Here is a 17,551-nt window from a genome sequence, read left to right as displayed (position 1 = left end):
AGTAAGATAACAAAAATCTTAAAATACACATGTAAATTGGAAAAAGAATTTTTAAATGAAACTCCTATGACATCAGAATTAACTATGGGAAACTATTTTAGGTTGTAATAATTTAGCAACTAGATTTAGGTAAATTTGTAAGAGTAGATAGTACAGAAGAAAATACAAGTGTGGTAATAACTCTTCTTTATCTATGAGTAAGTAGTTACAAATATCTTAGATTTAAGTGATTAGAAAAAAATAGGTAAATAAAACCACTGGTGGAAATGTATTTTTTCTTTTTATTTTAGTTTATAATTTACAAGCATAAAAGGGAAAAACTTATTATAAAGAAAATGACCATGATATTACAATGTAGGTGAAGAAATAAATCATTACTCACTGTCAACATGTCCTGTAATTGTCCTTTTGTTATCACAATCTCTCACTTCCCCTAACAAGTATAAACTTCTTTCTTACATCTAATATAATTATTTCCTCCCCCCCCCCCGTTTATTCTATATACTTCGCAGCCTAAGCAGGCATTCCTAAGTTTTAAATTTTAGTATTGCTTGATTTTGAATTTTGTATGAATGACTTACACAGTATATATTGTGTGTATCTTATAAATTTTGTTTAGATTGCTGGTTGTACCTCTATTCTGCTCATCTTTCTCCTTGAATAATATGCCATGGTAAAACACACTGTAATTTGTTGACTTTTTTATGTTGATGTGCATTGACAAAGGTCAAATATAAATAATATATTTGAATGTAAAAGATCAATTATAAATAATATATTCGTATGTATGTGTCTTCATGCACTTTGAATGCTGATTGATACATCTAAGAATCAAAAGACCAATTCATACATATCAATATTGGTAGGTACTTTTAAACATTTCTGGAATGCTTCCATCAACTAAAACTATCATAAAGAATAAGAATATTGAGTTGCTTGATATTTTTCCCATGCTTGAGACTGGACCTTGTGATTTTAGTCACATGGTTTATAAGTAGTAGAAACTCTTTGTGGTTTTTAATTGACATTTGTCTGAAAACTATCAAAATTGGATCATATTTTCACATATATAGCCTGATTGCATATTCTTTTGTATAAATTTAATAATTGTGTCCATTTTCTACCTGAATTATTAAATTATCTACGTTAGTTTTTACTAATATTTAAGAGTCCTTTATATATGTTGTGTGCAACAATTTTCTGCTATACATATTGAAAATATTGTCATCTTTTCTGAAATATACTGTTGATGCATTTTGAGGAACAGATATATGTGCTTCAATGTAGCCAAAATTATCAAACACTAAAGTCTAATACTTACCCTGCTGTATTTAAAACATCTGCCTCATGTACGCTTATGATCATATATATTCCATTATCTTCATTTTAAGATATAAAATAAATGTAGAATCACATTTTAATAATAGAAGTAGTAGATAGTGTTTATTTTTACAACTTTAGTATAAAAGAGCATATGATTAACTGTACATAAAGTATACAATCTAATCAGTTTTGACAGACATGTAGGTCTATAAAACCATTACTTCAATTAACCCAGCAATCACCCTAATTTCAAGTGCATTTGTTATTCTTCCCTCCATTTACCACCATCTCCAGGTGACCACTTGCTTGCTATCAGTAAAGGTGAATTTTGCACATTGTAGATTTTGATGCAAAAAAATGCTATTTAATAGCATTTTTTATTTAGTTATTTTCATTTATCATAATTACTTTTAAATTAATTCATCAATTGTTCATTTTCTCTTGCTAAATAATATTTTACTCTATGAACATATTACAATTTACTTATCCATTCATTTGTCCATGGGCATTGGGGTTCTTTCCAAGTTGTAGGTGTGATAAATAAAGCTGCTGTTCATGTTCGTTTATAAATCTTTTTTGATCTGTTTCATTTGGGGTGCACACTTAGGTGTAAAAGGGCTAGGTCATTAAATAGATATGATCAAAAGTTAGGAGATGGGAGCAATAGGGAGGCTGAGTAGGAGGCTGCAGTGATCATCTGCCCAGTTTAGACAGCTCCTCATGCACCAAACACCTTCACATCACCTCGGAATTCAGGTGGAACACTGCAGTGCCTGGAAACACACACTGAAGAAGGTAGGAAGAAAAGAGCTGTCAGTGTCAGCCCTCTTCCAACCCCAGGGAGCCCAATGTGCAGAAAGTTGTAGGAAGCAGAAATTAAGTCCTGATCTTTCCCAGTGTGGTCCCCAACACAGGGAAACTCAGTGCTGGACAGGGCTCATAGACTCTGCTGCCTAGCTGAGCCTCTTGTCCCTCTTAGTCAGGTGGCCAAGGTACTATGCCCATCACCCCTCCTACAACCTTGGACAGATAATAAGGATGAAAGCTCCAGCTCCTGTTGATTAGGTCAGGAAAGTGAGCATAAGTCATTGTCTTAGAATTTAATATGGGGCTGGTAAAACCCAGCACTGTGTGAATCAAAATAGTCACGGTCCCCAGGACAGTGCCTACAGCTGGTGCCTCTGGACCCATCTGTGTGCCTATTGGTGACTCACAGAACCAGGTACACAGACTAATATCCCAGCCAGCATCAGCTGTGGCTCTTTGCAGCAGTTTTGGGCCAGCAGAGAGGCCACAGCAGAGTGCGTGCTGGTCCATTCAGTGCTGCACTGCTCCTGGTAAGTTTTGGGTTCAGGGTATGATCTGTGATTGTCGTCAATGCCCGTGAAACTGACTACTCCTTCTTCCCCTGAATAAAGCAATTGTCTCTTAGGAAGAGTCTGGGGAGGCGCCCTGGATGAACACGTCTTTAACTCCTGATGCCCCAGGGTCCTGAACAATTATTGTGTTCTGCAGTAACTTGGGCATTACCCCAGCTGGGATAACAAGATGTGGCTCCAGGTGTAGGCCACCCGCTGGGGTTGAGTTACACTCACCTGTTCCTTTGTAATCCTACCCATTCTGACTTTTTTGGATAGAATGTTCTAAGAAACAGCGTCTCCCCATGTAAAAGCCCACTTCTGAATGTACTTGCTCGCTCTTGGGCTCTCTCTCTCTCTCTCTCTCTTCAGCCTCTCATGACCTTCTCTTGCTCCCCTTCTTGGGGAACCTAAGGCCAGGAGACATGGAAGCCATCCTGAAGCTCATATAAAAGGTGTGTTTGTGTGGTGTTTTGTGTCACCCCAAATTCACACGAGTGACTTTAGTTCAGCCTCCCACTCTGGATAGGGGAGGCAGAAGAGTAAAAAAAGGTAGCTGTGAAGCCACTGCCTAGGTCTGTGTGCTGATCTCCTCATAGTAAGGACCAGAACCCAGCAGAATCCTTTGGCACTTGATCACAAGCCTGTGACCATGGATGAGGATTGTGGCATATTCTCCTACCAGGTAGGAGATGTGGGGATGCAGCATCCTTTTTAGACACTTCCAGATCTTTTGGAACAACACACCTAGAATTTGGGACAGGCCTAGGCTTGGGACACCCTCTAGTGTTGAACTAAAAAAAACAACACTTAGACAGCAAACCTGGACTTAGGGGACCAAACAGTGTGGAAATAGTGGAAGTGTCCAGAGAGGAAACAAATGCACTGCTTACAGTTTTTGAAAGGAAGAACACCACAAATGCCAGATTCTAAGAAATTGAATAAAAACCTAATCCTTAATAAAGAGACAAAATTGTACATCAACAAGTATGAAGAACTTTCCAGGAGTCATGATCTTAAAGAACAGAATAAGGTGACAGTATGTGACCCTATAGCAACACTCAGAGAGGATCAAAACTTTCAGATGGAGAATTCAAAAATCACTCTTTTAATAAATAACTCATCAGACTTCAAGAAGACACAGAAACAGTCTAATACTCTGAGACATTTAGAATTTTATAAGTCCAACAGCAAACCGTGAGCTGAAAAGCATACTAAGTGTAATTAAAATTGTGAAAAAAGGTCTCAAAAAACAGAAGAGACAACCGATGAAAGAATGAGTTAGCTTAAAAATAGAATATTTGAAAATACATAGTTGGAGGGAAAAAAAGAATTAAAAATAGTGAGGAAAGTTTATATGAATTTTAGAACACCATTGTAATGGAAAATATTCAAGTTAATGGGCATTCCAGAGGAAGTTGATAATATCAAAGAGGGTATAAAGCTTATTCAAGAGAATAACCAAAAGAATAAAAATATATAAATAAATAAATAGAAAACTAGAGATGGATACATATATCCAGGAACAGGTAGATCAAAGATCAGCCAAATTCAGCTAGACCAAGTCTAAGCATATTATATTCAAACTCTCCAAGGGTTCTAATAAAGACAGGGTTCTCAAGGCAGCAAAAGAAAAGAAATAATACAGAAGGGTATCACAATGGGCCTGACAACAGACTGCTCAGGAGAAACCTCACACACAGGACAGTAGAGTGTGGCATGAGATGCCCACTGTACTTGCTAAGGAGGAACAGGTGCCCAGCACTATTGCTCAGCTGAGAAAATTTAACAGCATAAGATCTCTACCCAAAAATGATAAAGGGATTTCTCTGAACTGAAAGAAAGACATGTTAATGAGTAAGAAGAATATATTGAATGGTAAGAGACTCACTGAAAAGAGCAATACGCAGTTTCAGAATGCTCTAAAGTGAATGTGGTTCATAAACCATTCAATATTTAGTATGAAGACTAAAAAACAAAAAATACAAATAACAACTATATTAATGTTATTAAATATGCAATATAGAAAGATGTAAATGGGGACATCAAAAAATTAAAATGTGTGGAGTGTTATAGTTTGAATGTGCGGTGCTCCCAAGAGATTGTGTGATAGAGAACAAATGAGTTCTACTGTTTTTTCAGACATCTCCTTGGCTGTCAACATTTGTACCTATTCTCACTCTTGTTGGTCTAAGTAATGTTGTACTTGTAACTCTAAAGGTGGGTATTTGCCCATCAGGTTCTCCTCATCTAAATGGACATATGGGATTGCATTTATGATTTGGGTTGTCAGAGCATTTGGCAATTGAGGGGGTTGTAATTGCTTTTTCTCTCTCATTGCATATCTGAGAAATATATAAAACATAAAACAATGCAGTATATTTGCATTGAATAATGATAATCTTTTAAATTAAGGATTTTTTATCATAGCAAAATTAGATAATTTCAATGTTATTCAAATTAATATAAAAATAATTAAAGTACAAAGATAATTTTTAGGATATCCAGTACCAGTGAATGACATAAGAACAAATCATTTATCTGGTAGTAGTTTCACAATGGGAGGTAAAAAGATGGAGATGGGAAAGTTTTTCTTATGATAAGGCATAGCATCTCATTTTCATAGACTATTAGTGGATATTGAATTTCTTTAGTCATTAACAAAATTTTCTTTATGAGAAGTGTAACTTCTCCTGAGGTCATGAGTTTATGAAAAAAAAAAAAACAAAAAAACAACAGCTATTGGTTGAGTGCATGGAGTACAGTAGCATCTGAAGATTAATAAGCTTAGATATTAAGATAGTTCCTATACTAAATGGGACTGATATTACAATTCAAATTCCAAATCCTATAGATATTTTTATCAGTTAGTAGTCTACCTATTGCAGGATTCAATCCGACAACAGGCATTTAGAAGTCAATATTATTGACAAACAGGATTTTTATTCATTGAACAAAAGCTGTCATATAGTCAGCTCAAATTTGCTTTTTTGAGAACTCTATCACAGAGAGAAAGGAACCATACTAGAGAATCAGGATATTGGATAATAATGTTGGCTTTATTGCTTATTATATGACTTTGAGGAAGGAAATCAAATAATTGAGTTTCATTTTTATCCATTATTAATATTATGTAGAACTGAACACAAGATATTTCCAGTACTTAAGTAATAGACCTATGTTCCTCACAGTATAAATTCTTAATTAGTCCCTGCTATTATCTATATACCATATTCAAAATTACATTATTGTCACTATTAGTGGATGTTGTCATATTGTGACCGTATGCCAGCATTTCATCTCCTGTTGCATTACATCATGTATTTCAGACAATGATGAAATAAATATTTGAGCATTTCCAAAGAATTCTTTCTTCTATGCTTCTAAATTGTAATGTCCGGCTGCAATCTTGAAGTAGTATAGAGAGGACTTTGAAAAGGTCCCCATATGTTAGCATTGACAAGATTGTAGCCACTGTCCTGTGTTTATCGTGGGGCCTCATGTCTCTGAGGACTGAAGAAGGAAGGCTTATTAAGGCATCCTGCTGGCTCTCAGAAACAGAAGGGTCATTCACAGCAAGAGGAACTAGTCTACCAAGTATGTGAGACCTGGGGGAAATAAAAGTGGGAGGAAATAGCAAAAAAAATGGGGTAACCCCAGAAGCAAAAGAGAAGGCAGACATTAAAAGTATGAGGAGGACACAGAAACTGGGTCAGGAAAGGAAAAGTTATTTTCACCAAAGGACATTATTATTTTCATCAAAATACCTACCTTGTTCATATTCATGCTTTGAGTCTCCAAGTCAGAATGGCTTTACAGATAGACAGGGCTTATTCAAGAAGCCCCGGATGTTAATGTCCAGGGGTGTGTTGTTTACACAAGTAAAGATTGTTTTCAGACATAACAGAGAAGGGATTAAATTACAGAATGAAATTAGAATTTCACCAGATAACCTCAAGATTCCTTTCAATCTGAAGTATCAGTGTTTTCTATCACTACTTTAATTACAGCTCAGAGATCTTAACCCTAATTTATAAGTCTTTTTAGATTTTGAAGTTAATAAACAAAACCCTCAAAATCGACCCTCTTCTTCTGAGAAAGGGTGGAAGATATCTCATGGCCTTGGGGATGATTATAAAAATACAGCATCAGGAGCAGTAGGAGTTGGATGGTGAAATCAAGCAGTGCTACAGTATAAGGGGTTGTGGAACATCAGGAGAACTATCACTGGTGAATACAGATGTTGCACAGTAAATACAGAAATTGTGGGAACTTCAGAATACGAATGTGGCTATTCAGGGTCATCATCCACTAAAGCCCAAGGAGATCATGGTTTGTTTAGGTGGAAATTCCCATGCCACCCTATACTTTTTCCCCCCAAATTGGCACTAACTGAATAGAATGAAAAGCACATAGTTAGGCCCATAAAAATTATTAAAGGAATTCAGAGGAGAGAAAAACAAGTTATTCCTATTTCTGCCTATGTTGGGACTTCACTGAACCAAACTGACATTCTCACCATGTGGCTACTTAGATCAATTTGTGAAATGCCCATTCTTCCTGTTTATCTCTATGAGAAGGCACTCCAGATGTGCCCATCTCTTCCACCCTCCCAGAGGTCTCACAGGACCTCTGCTGCTGCTGTCCTCATTGCCTCATTGTTAGTAGCAATAGCGGCACATGTGGTCCCTTGTACAGGATAGACTTTAAGTATTTTTACCTACAATATATCATTTTCTTTTGTATTTTAATTTTAATTGACATGTTTTAATGTTTCACTGAACAGAAGTGATAACTGTTTGAGATGATGAATATGCTAATTTACTTGATTTGATCACTCTTGGATATCCCCATTTATTCCCACAACGATCCAGTGAAGTTGCCATTATTTTGAGTTGACAAAGGAGTCAACATGGGGCAGATAAAAATAATCATTTGTCCCCTATTAAAAATGATCAAGCATTTAAAGTAGAAAATAACCTAGATGGGTGTGACTACAGAGCCAGAGTAGCAGAGTGTTAATTAGGAAGATGATGGGCAGCCACCTCCTTAAAGCCTCAAAAAAGAGTCACTGAGATCACTAAGCAGAAAAGAAACTGGACTTCAGTTCAGATATCTTCCAGCCTTCCATTTAACTTCACATTTCCTCCTCCTTGGCAGTTAGAGACAGAAGTTATTAGATCAGAGAAATTGTCCGAACTGACTGAGCAGTGAGATAGAAAAGACAGATTTCCTGTTTCTGATTTGGGCTGAAAGACTGGAAAGGAATCAAGAAGAAGGGATCAGATCTGGAAATCTGGAGGATGATGGTGATCAGGAGTGTGAGCATATAAAGAAGGATAGGTACACAAGCCCAAGATGAGAGCAGCATGTGGGGAAAGGCAGAAAGAATAAGGAGAATGGCAGGGCTCTAAGTACCAGTGTATACAATACGTGGATAGAATTTGATTATAATATGAATAGTCAGCAAAGCTTAATTTATTTCTGTAATTTACTTTTTGATTTCTTGTTTGTGGGTCTTTAGTTTCCTAGAAAATTACTGTTATTAAACATTCCACGCAAATATCTGCTACACTTAGGGTGCATCTTCATGGGACTTAAGGAGATTAAAAGGGAATTAAGAGCCTCCAAGGGGCAAAATAGACTTCACAAGACAGGAGGATATTGATCTATTCATTATCATTGGAAGTAATTTGTCCCTTGGATGGTAAATTCCCAGGTCAGCATTTGGTAAACATGGATATGTGGGAATGATACACAAGAGTATGGTATGAAGAGACAGTTCTCTTTTCTACTTCAGACATTTTTTATTCTTAGTTTTATTTTTTGACCATAGAAATGGGGAAAATATTTTCTCAAAAAATCATTTGACAAAAGATTTAATGTCAATGTCAGAGAGTGATAGACTCATTTGGGCTCTAATGTAAGTAAATATTTCTGTTATTTTCTCTATATTTTTCCTTAAATTATAAGTTTTTAAACAAGTCTCAGAGTTCTGAATAGGAAATAAAAGGAAATAGATTCTGAAATTTTTAAAAATCAGAGTGAAAGTCAATTCTATTTTAAATTGTATACTTTATATTTTACTATAACATTTTCTTTGAAATTTATATATTATTTACATTGAGTCTTACTGCCCTTGTTAGCTCTTGGGGATGACCAGGCAAAACCAAAGAGATATTAAAGTCAGTTGTCTGGAGAGGCCTAGACTGTGTCATCAATCTCATCATTGTGGGTAGATAAGAATAGGAATCATATATAATAAATTAGAATAAATTAATTAATTAATTAAGAAAAAGATTAGGATTCATGCTGTCTCATACTTGCTTGAATTCTGTAAATGTACCTTGCCTGTTTTTCTAACATTGTGAAAGAAAATATCAATTTTAGGCAGATGAAGGAATTTAATTTAAACCAGTGCAGCAGTCATTAAATATGGCTAATGTATTATTACAAGCATCCTGGCCAAGAAATCTCCTAAATACATTATAAAATTAAAAATATGTTATAGAATTTTTCATGTATGCTGCTCTGTTTGGAAAGTGTTTTTGGAAGATCATCACCATTTAGAGGGGATATTGAATGGCTTTTCATTTGGGAGGCACAAGTGAAGGTCCTAGGGATTCTAACGTGAATATTGTACTTAACTGAGAATACTGGCAATGATATGAATAAAAATGAAGCAGAAATTTGGGGATGGGTTAAAGTGTGATTAGAGGTAAGGACTGAAGTTTTGTTTTCTTCTTTTTATTTCCTCAGTTTTCCATGATGCAAATTCTGGTCTTATCAATGCTTTACCCATTGGAGTGTTTGTGGAATTGGGTTGTGGCTTAAAAGTCAGACCTATGGGAGCATCAAACTCTACCAGTACCCTGTCCTCCACTTTCTTTTTCACAGGGATTCCTGGCTATGAAGAATTCCACCATTGGATTTCCATCCCCTTCTGCCTCTTCTACCTTGTTGGAATAACAGGCAACTGCATCATCCTGCATATTGTCCGGACAGATCCCAGGCTCCATGAGCCCATGTATTACTTCCTGGCCATGCTCTCCCTCAGTGACATGGGCATGTCCCTGCCCACAATGATATCACTCTTAAGGGTGTTGTGGTCCATTTCCAAGGAGATCCCGTTCAATATCTGTGTCATCCAAATGTTTTTGATTCATACTTTCTCCTTCACTGAATCATCTGTGCTCTTGGCCATGGCCCTTGACCGGTATGTAGCTATCTGTCACCCCCTGCAATATGCTACTATTCTCACCCCAAAGCTTATTGCCAAGATTGGAATTGCAGCCCTGCTCAGAAGTGCTCTTCCACTCATTCCACTTCTGACCCGTTTGGCCTTCTTTCCCTTCTGCCACTCCCATGTCCTTTCTCATTCCTACTGTCTGCACCAGGACATCATCCGCCTTGCCTGTGCTGACACCAAGTTTAATGTCATATATGGGTTGGTTGTGATTACCATGCTGTGGGGCATGGACTCTCTGGGTATTTTAGTTTCTTATGTCTTCATCCTTCATTCAGTGTTGAGGATTGCATCCCATGAGGGGAGGCTTAAGGCTCTTAACACGTGTGCGTCCCACATCTGTGCTGTGCTCATTCTCTATGTGCCCATGATAGGCTTATCTATTGTCCATCGTTTTGCCAAACATTCCTCTCCCTTCACACACATCTTTATGGCACATATCTACTTAATGGTCCCACCTGTGCTCAACCCAATCATCTACAGTGTGAAAACCAAACAGATCCGCCAAGGAGTCCTCCATTTGATTCTCCCCCACAAAATCTTTTCTTCAATGTAGAATGTCCTCAAGGTAACAATCGCATCAGCACTAATGATAAGAACTCCTGGCTAATTATCTGCTCTAGGTATGTTGGAACCAACCTTGTCAACAAAAGACTACTGAAAGCATAAAAGAAAATCTAACAAAGCATGAAAAAAGAGCTATAGAAGAGAAAGTTGACATTCACTAGGATTAGACAGCCTGACCTAACACATGCTTCATAAAAACCCTTTAATTATGAATATTTTGCAGAGGATGTGTTTTAAATCATTTCCTCCCATCTTCCATTTTTAATCTTAACCTTTACCCAAGGTATTGATTTACCTATGAAATTTTCCTTGAATTTTCCAAACTCATTTCTTTGATTTGTATTATTCTATAACATTTGGCATAAAATTTTAACTTCCTTTTCTGTTATATTATTGTTTTTGTATATATGTTTATTTTCTTTCTTACAGATGTTAACATCTTGATCCAAAAATATATTTTGGATCAAAGCAGAAGTTATCAACCATCACAGTATATCAGAATCATCTTTTAAACATTAATATGTATGATCTTCCTTATCTGGGAAAATTTGGTTTCTTCAGGAAAACAAAGGGCATCTCCCATGTTTATTTTATCTAATTTTGTGATAATAACTTTAATCTTGTAGAAATATTAGACTTAGAAATTTTAAAGCTCCCAGGCTGTATCATTTGAAATTACTAACTATAAACCATGGTTATACTGTATTTTAATAATAATTTAGGTTAAATTATACTTTTAAATATAAAAAGATAATGCAGTGAGGTATAACTATTTACAAGTGTGTGGTAGCAAGAAATACAAAATTCTAGACAAGTTTTACCCAGATCTCTTTTCAAAACAGAAAATTGTTTTCTTATATCTTTATAATAGACCAGACATGCTTGTGTATAAGATTGCATTATAATACTTGCAAAGTTAATTGAATTGTCTTAATTCACATGTATACAATGGCTGAAGGAGTAAAATAAACCAAGAAGGAAAGGAAGACTTTAGGCATATTTTATTTTATTACTTCTAATATTGATGTTGGTCTTAATATAATATAATGTATTTTATTCTAACTACAATTACACAGGATCTGTAAGAATTAGACTATACTTGGTGTAAAAGAGGTACTTAGCAATACTGGATGCATAAATATTAAGAAATAAACCAATCATTGAACAAAGAAGGACTTGCATGTATATGTATTTTTTTAAATCCTGGAGCTGATATGAAGTCTCATTTCATACAATAAAATTGATCTTAGAAATGTGTAATTAGTACTGCAAATTACAAGTACATAAAGCATTCCTGGAAAATCCATGAACTTTTGTTTGTTCCCTGGTTTTGATTCAACCATGTCTGTTCCCAATAGTATTTATTTACCCCTTTCCTGAATTTACATCTCATTACCACATTCTTTCAGCACATTCACCTTGACCAAAGAAATACCAACTAAGAATAATGCAAGAAATAGAAACATCAGAGTGAGATGATTCTCTTGATAGGATAAATAAATAATTAAAAATTAATTTAAGAAAATTTTGAGAAACTGAACATTATTATCATTCATACAAGTAATATTCAACTATATATAATCATCTTTGAAATAAGACTTTAAAATGCAAACTACATTTTACATTTCTGAATATTAAACATACTTTTCTTAGTGACTATGATTCAAAATACACTATTTATCTTTTTGTTGAAAAAATACATTTAAGCATGGATAGGGAAACTTTGGTATATATAAACAGTTGAATATTACTCAGAATTAAAAGAGAATAAGATCATGGCATTTGCAGATAAATGGCTGCAGTTGAAGAATATAATGCTAAGTGAAGTATGTCAATCCCAAAAAACCAAAGGTCAAATGTTTTCTTTGATATGAGGATGTTGACTCATAATGGGAATGGGGGAGCATGGGAGGAATGGAGGAACTTTAGATAGGGCAAAGAGGAGGGAAAGGGCACAGGGATAGGAAAGACTGTGGAATGAGTTGAACATCATTATCCTAAGTGCATATGTGAAGACACAAATGGTGTGAAAATACTTTGTGTACAACCAGAGACTTGAAAAATTGTGCTCTCTCTATATAATGTGAAATGAATTGCATTCTGACATCACATATAACTAATTAGAATAAACAAATAATTTAATAAAAAAAGAAAAATACATTTAAAATCTTAGAGTCTATATTTTTAAATTTACATGCAAGTAAAACTCTTTTAGCATGGATATTTACATTGATTATCAAAATTTGGGGATTTGTAAATTACCATCTTCTGTGGTAAGTATTATAATTTGGTGTTAGAATTACATTATGTTCATGAAATTTATCTCAACAAAAGCATTTAAAAATATATATTGTCAAAATTAAGATAATAATTCCTAGCAAAATACATTTGGTGAAGAGAAGAGTGATTGAATACATATGATTAAATAAAGAAGTAGATGGTCATGTCATAGCATTGTGGATTAAGGTCAGAAATTTTATCTTGCCATTGAAAACTTACTGAAGGCTGGTGTCCAGTCCTCTGGTAAGCAATGCTTCTAACATGGGAAGCCTGCCTGTTCCTGCTTAGAATTCCAATAGTATGATTGAGGATATATCTCATTTGTATATGAATTTTTATCTAGGAGAAATTTTTTCTCATATTGTTGAATAATGTTACAAATATTTATTTTACCAAAGGAGATAAGAAATATATATTTTCTGGAAATTAAAAGAATTTTTTTAGAGAGAAAATAAAAAGAAGAATTTTACATACAGGTTCTATTTATGAGGGTCTACCAGGAAATTTGCTATTTATGTATTTATTATTTGATTAATTGAGATGTTTATCTACTCTGCAACTGTTTATTAAATTACTTTTATATTCTGGGTATTGTTAATATAATAGTGAAACTTAGATCAGAAGTAATCCTTACTTCATGGAGTTTTCACTTTATCTTATTCTTGGAAAATAGATAGAGAAGAAGCATATGTACTGCAAAAGTGGTATTTAATTCCCCTACTCTGTTATTCTGACATTTTTCCAATTTCCTTAATTTATTGATATACTCCTTGATGGTGTCTAAATTCCCTGTAAACTTCTTACTTACTCCATCTTAGGAAGATAGCATTTGTAAATATGAATATTTTAGGCTCTAACCAATATTTAGGTGATCTAGGATAGATATGCCCTGATTGATTCAGATTTTATATTTTAGTTTGATTATCCATTCTAGAGTCCCCCGGTCCTTGTTTCATTACTCTTACATAAATTTGGTTAGGTACCAAGTGCCAGTACTCGTATCCTTACCTCTTTGGTCTTTACCCCATAAACAATGGGGTTCATGGTAGGTGGCACCAATAGATAGAGGTTTGCCAGGAGGATAAGGGCATGCCTGGGCACATGGTGCCCAAAGCGATGGGTAAAGAAGGAAAAGAAAGCCAGAGTATAGAATATCAGGATGACACATATATGAGCTCCACAGGTTCCAAAGGCCTTTTTCCGAGCTTCCCTTGAAGGCAATTGAAAGACTGTTCTCAAGATTAGCCAGTAGGAGAGGGAGATAAGGATACAGTCCAGCCCTGTGGTAAGAAGAGCTGCAGTGAGTCCATAAATGCTATTAAGGGTAAAGCTATTGCAGGCCAATTTGGCAATGCCCATGTTCTCACAGTATGTATGGTGAATAACATTGCTCCTGCAGAAATGTAGCCGGAGAATGAGGAGGACACCGGGGATGACAACAACCACACTCCGAGCCACCAGAGCCAGACCCACCTTGCCAATGAGAGAACCTGTAAGCAGAGTTGCATAATGGAGTGGTGCACAGATAGCCACATAACGATCAAAAGCCATGGCCAGTAAAATGGCAGATTCAGAGAGGAACAGAGCATGAACGAAGAACATTTGTGTGAGGCAGGCAGCAAATGTTGACAGGGAGGGGCCTTGCCAGAAGATGAGAAGCATTTTAGGCACTGTGACAGTACAAAGGAGGACATCATTGAGTGCCAGCATGGTCAGGAAAAGATACATGGGTTCATGGAGGCTCCTGTCACGGGCCACCACTGCAATAACTAGGCCATTGCCTATCACAGCCAAGAGGTACATGAAGCTGAAAGGGATGGAGATCCAAATTTGAAAGTCTTCTAATCCAGGGACACCAGTCAGCAGAAAGGAAGTGAATTGAGTGGATGTATAGTTGCGCTTTGTTACAAAGAAATGACCAAAGTCTATTAAAAGAAAAACAGAAAATATCTAAAATAAACAAAAGTAGAAAATTTATTAATACTATTCAAGTTCTATTACTTTTGGCACAAAGAAGTGGAAGAAGTGAGGACCATGAATAACATGGTCTGAGATAAGTTATAAAATAACCATGTAACCAGTTAGGATGGCTGACATTGAGAATACAAACTAAAGTGAATAGTGAAAAGGATGTGGAACAACCAGAACACTTTTACAATGTTGGTGGGACTGTAAATTAGTACAAGCACTATGGAAATCAATATGGAGTTTCTTCAAAAGACTAGAAATGAAATCACCATATGACATGACCCAGCCTTGTCACTTCTAGGTATTTATCCTAAAGAATTAAAGTTATCATACTATAGTGACATATGCATACTCATGTTTATAGCATCACAACTCACATTAGCCAAATTATACCAGCCTAGGTATCTGTCAATGGAGGAATGAATGAAGAAAATGTGACATATGCACAATGGAGTTTTATTCAGCCACAAAGAAAAATGAAATTGTGTCATTTTCAGGAAAATGAATGGAATGTGAGAATGTTATGCTAAGTAACATAAGCCAAACTCAGAGGTCAATGGTCATATGTTTTCTCACAGAAGCTAGAGAGGAAAAAGGAAAAGAAAGATGTGTGTGTGATGGAGGTACTTATGAAAAGCAAAGGGATATCAGTAGAGTAGAGGAAAGGGACTAAGGGAAGAATGAGGGGAGGGAAAGTAGAAATACCAGGGAACAATATTGGCCAAAGTATATTGTTATACTGTGTTCATGTACAAATAGGTAACAATGAATCTCACCATTATGTACAGCTATAATGCCCCAACAAAAATATGTGCCAATCACAAAGACCATGACATGGAGTTGTGAAGACAAATAAAAATTAAGAGTATAATATGTCATTATTTAGAATAAGAAAAAATCTTTGAAAAAAATGTCAAGGCCCATAATTACTCAATATCTAGCTTTGAAAGAGCCTTCCACAAAGTAGAAAAGATTCAAAGACTGCCTTTTTTATACCCACCAACAAAAGAGCTAGAACAAACTGTAATTTTTCTTAGCCATTATTCTTATTTTTAGAATACCAAATGATATTTTAAAATACAAATAAACATTCTATAATATATGTCAAATATTAAATTATTCATTTTTCTATCAAATTCAGTGAGACACTATCTCAAAAAAAAAAACAAAAAACAAAAAACCCTACATTAATTGCAATTTTCCTGTTAAGATAATCTTTTCCTTTAATAGGGAAGTAGGGTACATGATCACACTATCAACACATATTCTATATTTAGTCTATTCCCCTTACACTTTATATACTTTCCATTTCTGTCTCCCCCTGCCCTTATTCAGATGAGGAAGGAAATGAAAAATTCCAGATCTAAGGGCTCAAGTACAGACACATGGCATAGACATAGTTTTTAATGAAAACACTAAGAGAGATTCTTTTAAATGGTTATTTTTAAAAATAAAGTGTTATAACCACAATTTTATTTGTCACTTAAGACTGATAATTTACTTCATTAGCATATGTGTGTCTTAGCAGCACCAGATATTTCAATATCTGCATATTTATTTATTTATTTATTTATTTTACTAGGGCATTGCAGCTATACTTAACAGTGATGTTCACTGTGACATATTTTTACATGCACATAACATAATTTCCTCTGTTTTATTCCCCAGTACTTTCCCTTTCCCTCCCCTCCTCCCTCCCTCAATCCCTTTCCTCCACTCTACCGGTTTTCCTTGTTTTTACCTAATTTTTAAAAAGAGGATGTATTATAATTATACATTAAAATGGGATTCATTGTGATATAAATGCACATAACATATTTTAGTGAATTTTATGATGTTGATCCTCCCCTTACCCTACAATTCTTCTATTTCACGACATCACCTTTTTATATCTAGTTTTTGCATATGAGAAAAAACATCAAACACTTGGCTTTTTGCATCTGGCTTATTTTACTCAGCATGCTGTTCTTCAGCACACTTAAGTAGAAGATAGATCATGTATCAGTGTAGGTGTTGAAAATACAGCAGAAATAGTACATAATAACAATAATTAAAAATATTTATCAATACTTACATTTTCCTGAAAAAAGATATTCTATGAACATTATATTTACTTTCTAATTTGAAGGTTACAACTCCTCTATTTTATCATTGTTATGAATTTATCATTATTATTCCAATTTTACAGAAACAGAAACTCAAGCATTGAAGGATTAACTTTTCGAATGTTATGTCACAGTACATAACACCTACTTTTAAATTCAGACATGCTAACTAAAGAATCCACACTTTTAACTACTGAGCTACTCTAATTTACCTTCTAGATGCATGATTTCTAAATCATTAGAAACATAAACAAGTAGATCTTGATTTTTTTTCTTAATGCCCTACAATGATATTCATAAATTTTAGGAAAAACAGTCAAACCTAGCTTGTAAGAAGAATTCAGGGAGATAAGTATATATATTCATCTGTATTGCACAATGATATTTATCATAATACCCCAGGGAATAACCTCTTGGAAAGAAGTCTTTAGAGAATTTTGCATGCTGAGTGACAACCTTCGTACTCAGACACAGCAGTTAAAGTATGGCTCAGCTCACTAGATCAGAGTCTTTCATAATTGTGGAAATGGTAGTTTCCAGATCTGAACTGCATCTGATAATTTTCCATGCCTGACCGAGTCTCTGAGCAATGTATCTGCAAATTTTCACTAGTTCAATATTTATGTCTTAATTATAATGATGTAGAAATAGGGCATTTCTGTTGGGATTACTCTGCTAGAACACAAACCTCTCTTCCGACAAAG

At 35.0% G+C, this 17,551-nt stretch overlaps 2 protein-coding genes across 2 annotated transcripts; one reads left to right on the top strand and one right to left on the bottom strand.

Annotated features, from left to right (window-relative positions):
* The first annotated feature begins 9,526 nt into the window (after nt 1-9,526).
* On the top strand, nt 9,527-10,483 carry LOC114098347 (olfactory receptor 51L1-like). The gene has a single exon (XM_027942534.2). It carries the CDS (start codon nt 9,527-9,529, stop codon nt 10,481-10,483), a length of 957 nt encoding a protein of 318 aa, XP_027798335.2.
* Nucleotides 10,484-11,908: 1,425 nt separating this feature from the next.
* On the bottom strand, nt 11,909-17,072 carry LOC114098576 (olfactory receptor 52Z1P-like). The gene is made up of 3 exons (XM_027942819.2): nt 17,060-17,072; nt 13,771-14,699; nt 11,909-11,932 (listed from the first exon to the last, which is right to left on the bottom strand). The coding sequence occupies exons 1-3, from the start codon at nt 17,070-17,072 to the stop codon at nt 11,909-11,911; spliced, it is 966 nt and encodes a 321-aa protein (XP_027798620.2).
* Between the last annotated feature and the right edge of the window lie 479 nt (nt 17,073-17,551).

The sequence above is a fragment of the Marmota flaviventris genome, chromosome 9, assembly GCF_047511675.1.
Source record: "Marmota flaviventris isolate mMarFla1 chromosome 9, mMarFla1.hap1, whole genome shotgun sequence".
Taxonomy (NCBI): domain Eukaryota; kingdom Metazoa; phylum Chordata; class Mammalia; order Rodentia; family Sciuridae; genus Marmota; species Marmota flaviventris.
The sequence above is the reverse complement of the archived record's forward strand: the minus strand, read 5'-3'. Positions and strand labels throughout refer to the sequence as shown.

Bases quoted from the DNA above. Each gene is read 5' to 3' on its own strand.
- LOC114098576 (XM_027942819.2), bottom strand. The intron at 11,933-13,770 runs GTACTGGCACTT...CATTATTCTTAG, and splicing joins CCAAAGAGGTAAGGATACGA to TTGGTATTTCTTTGGTCAAG.
- LOC114098347 (XM_027942534.2), top strand. From the start codon at position 9,527: ATGGGAGCATCAAACTCTACCAGTACCCTGTCCTCCACTTTCTTTTTC.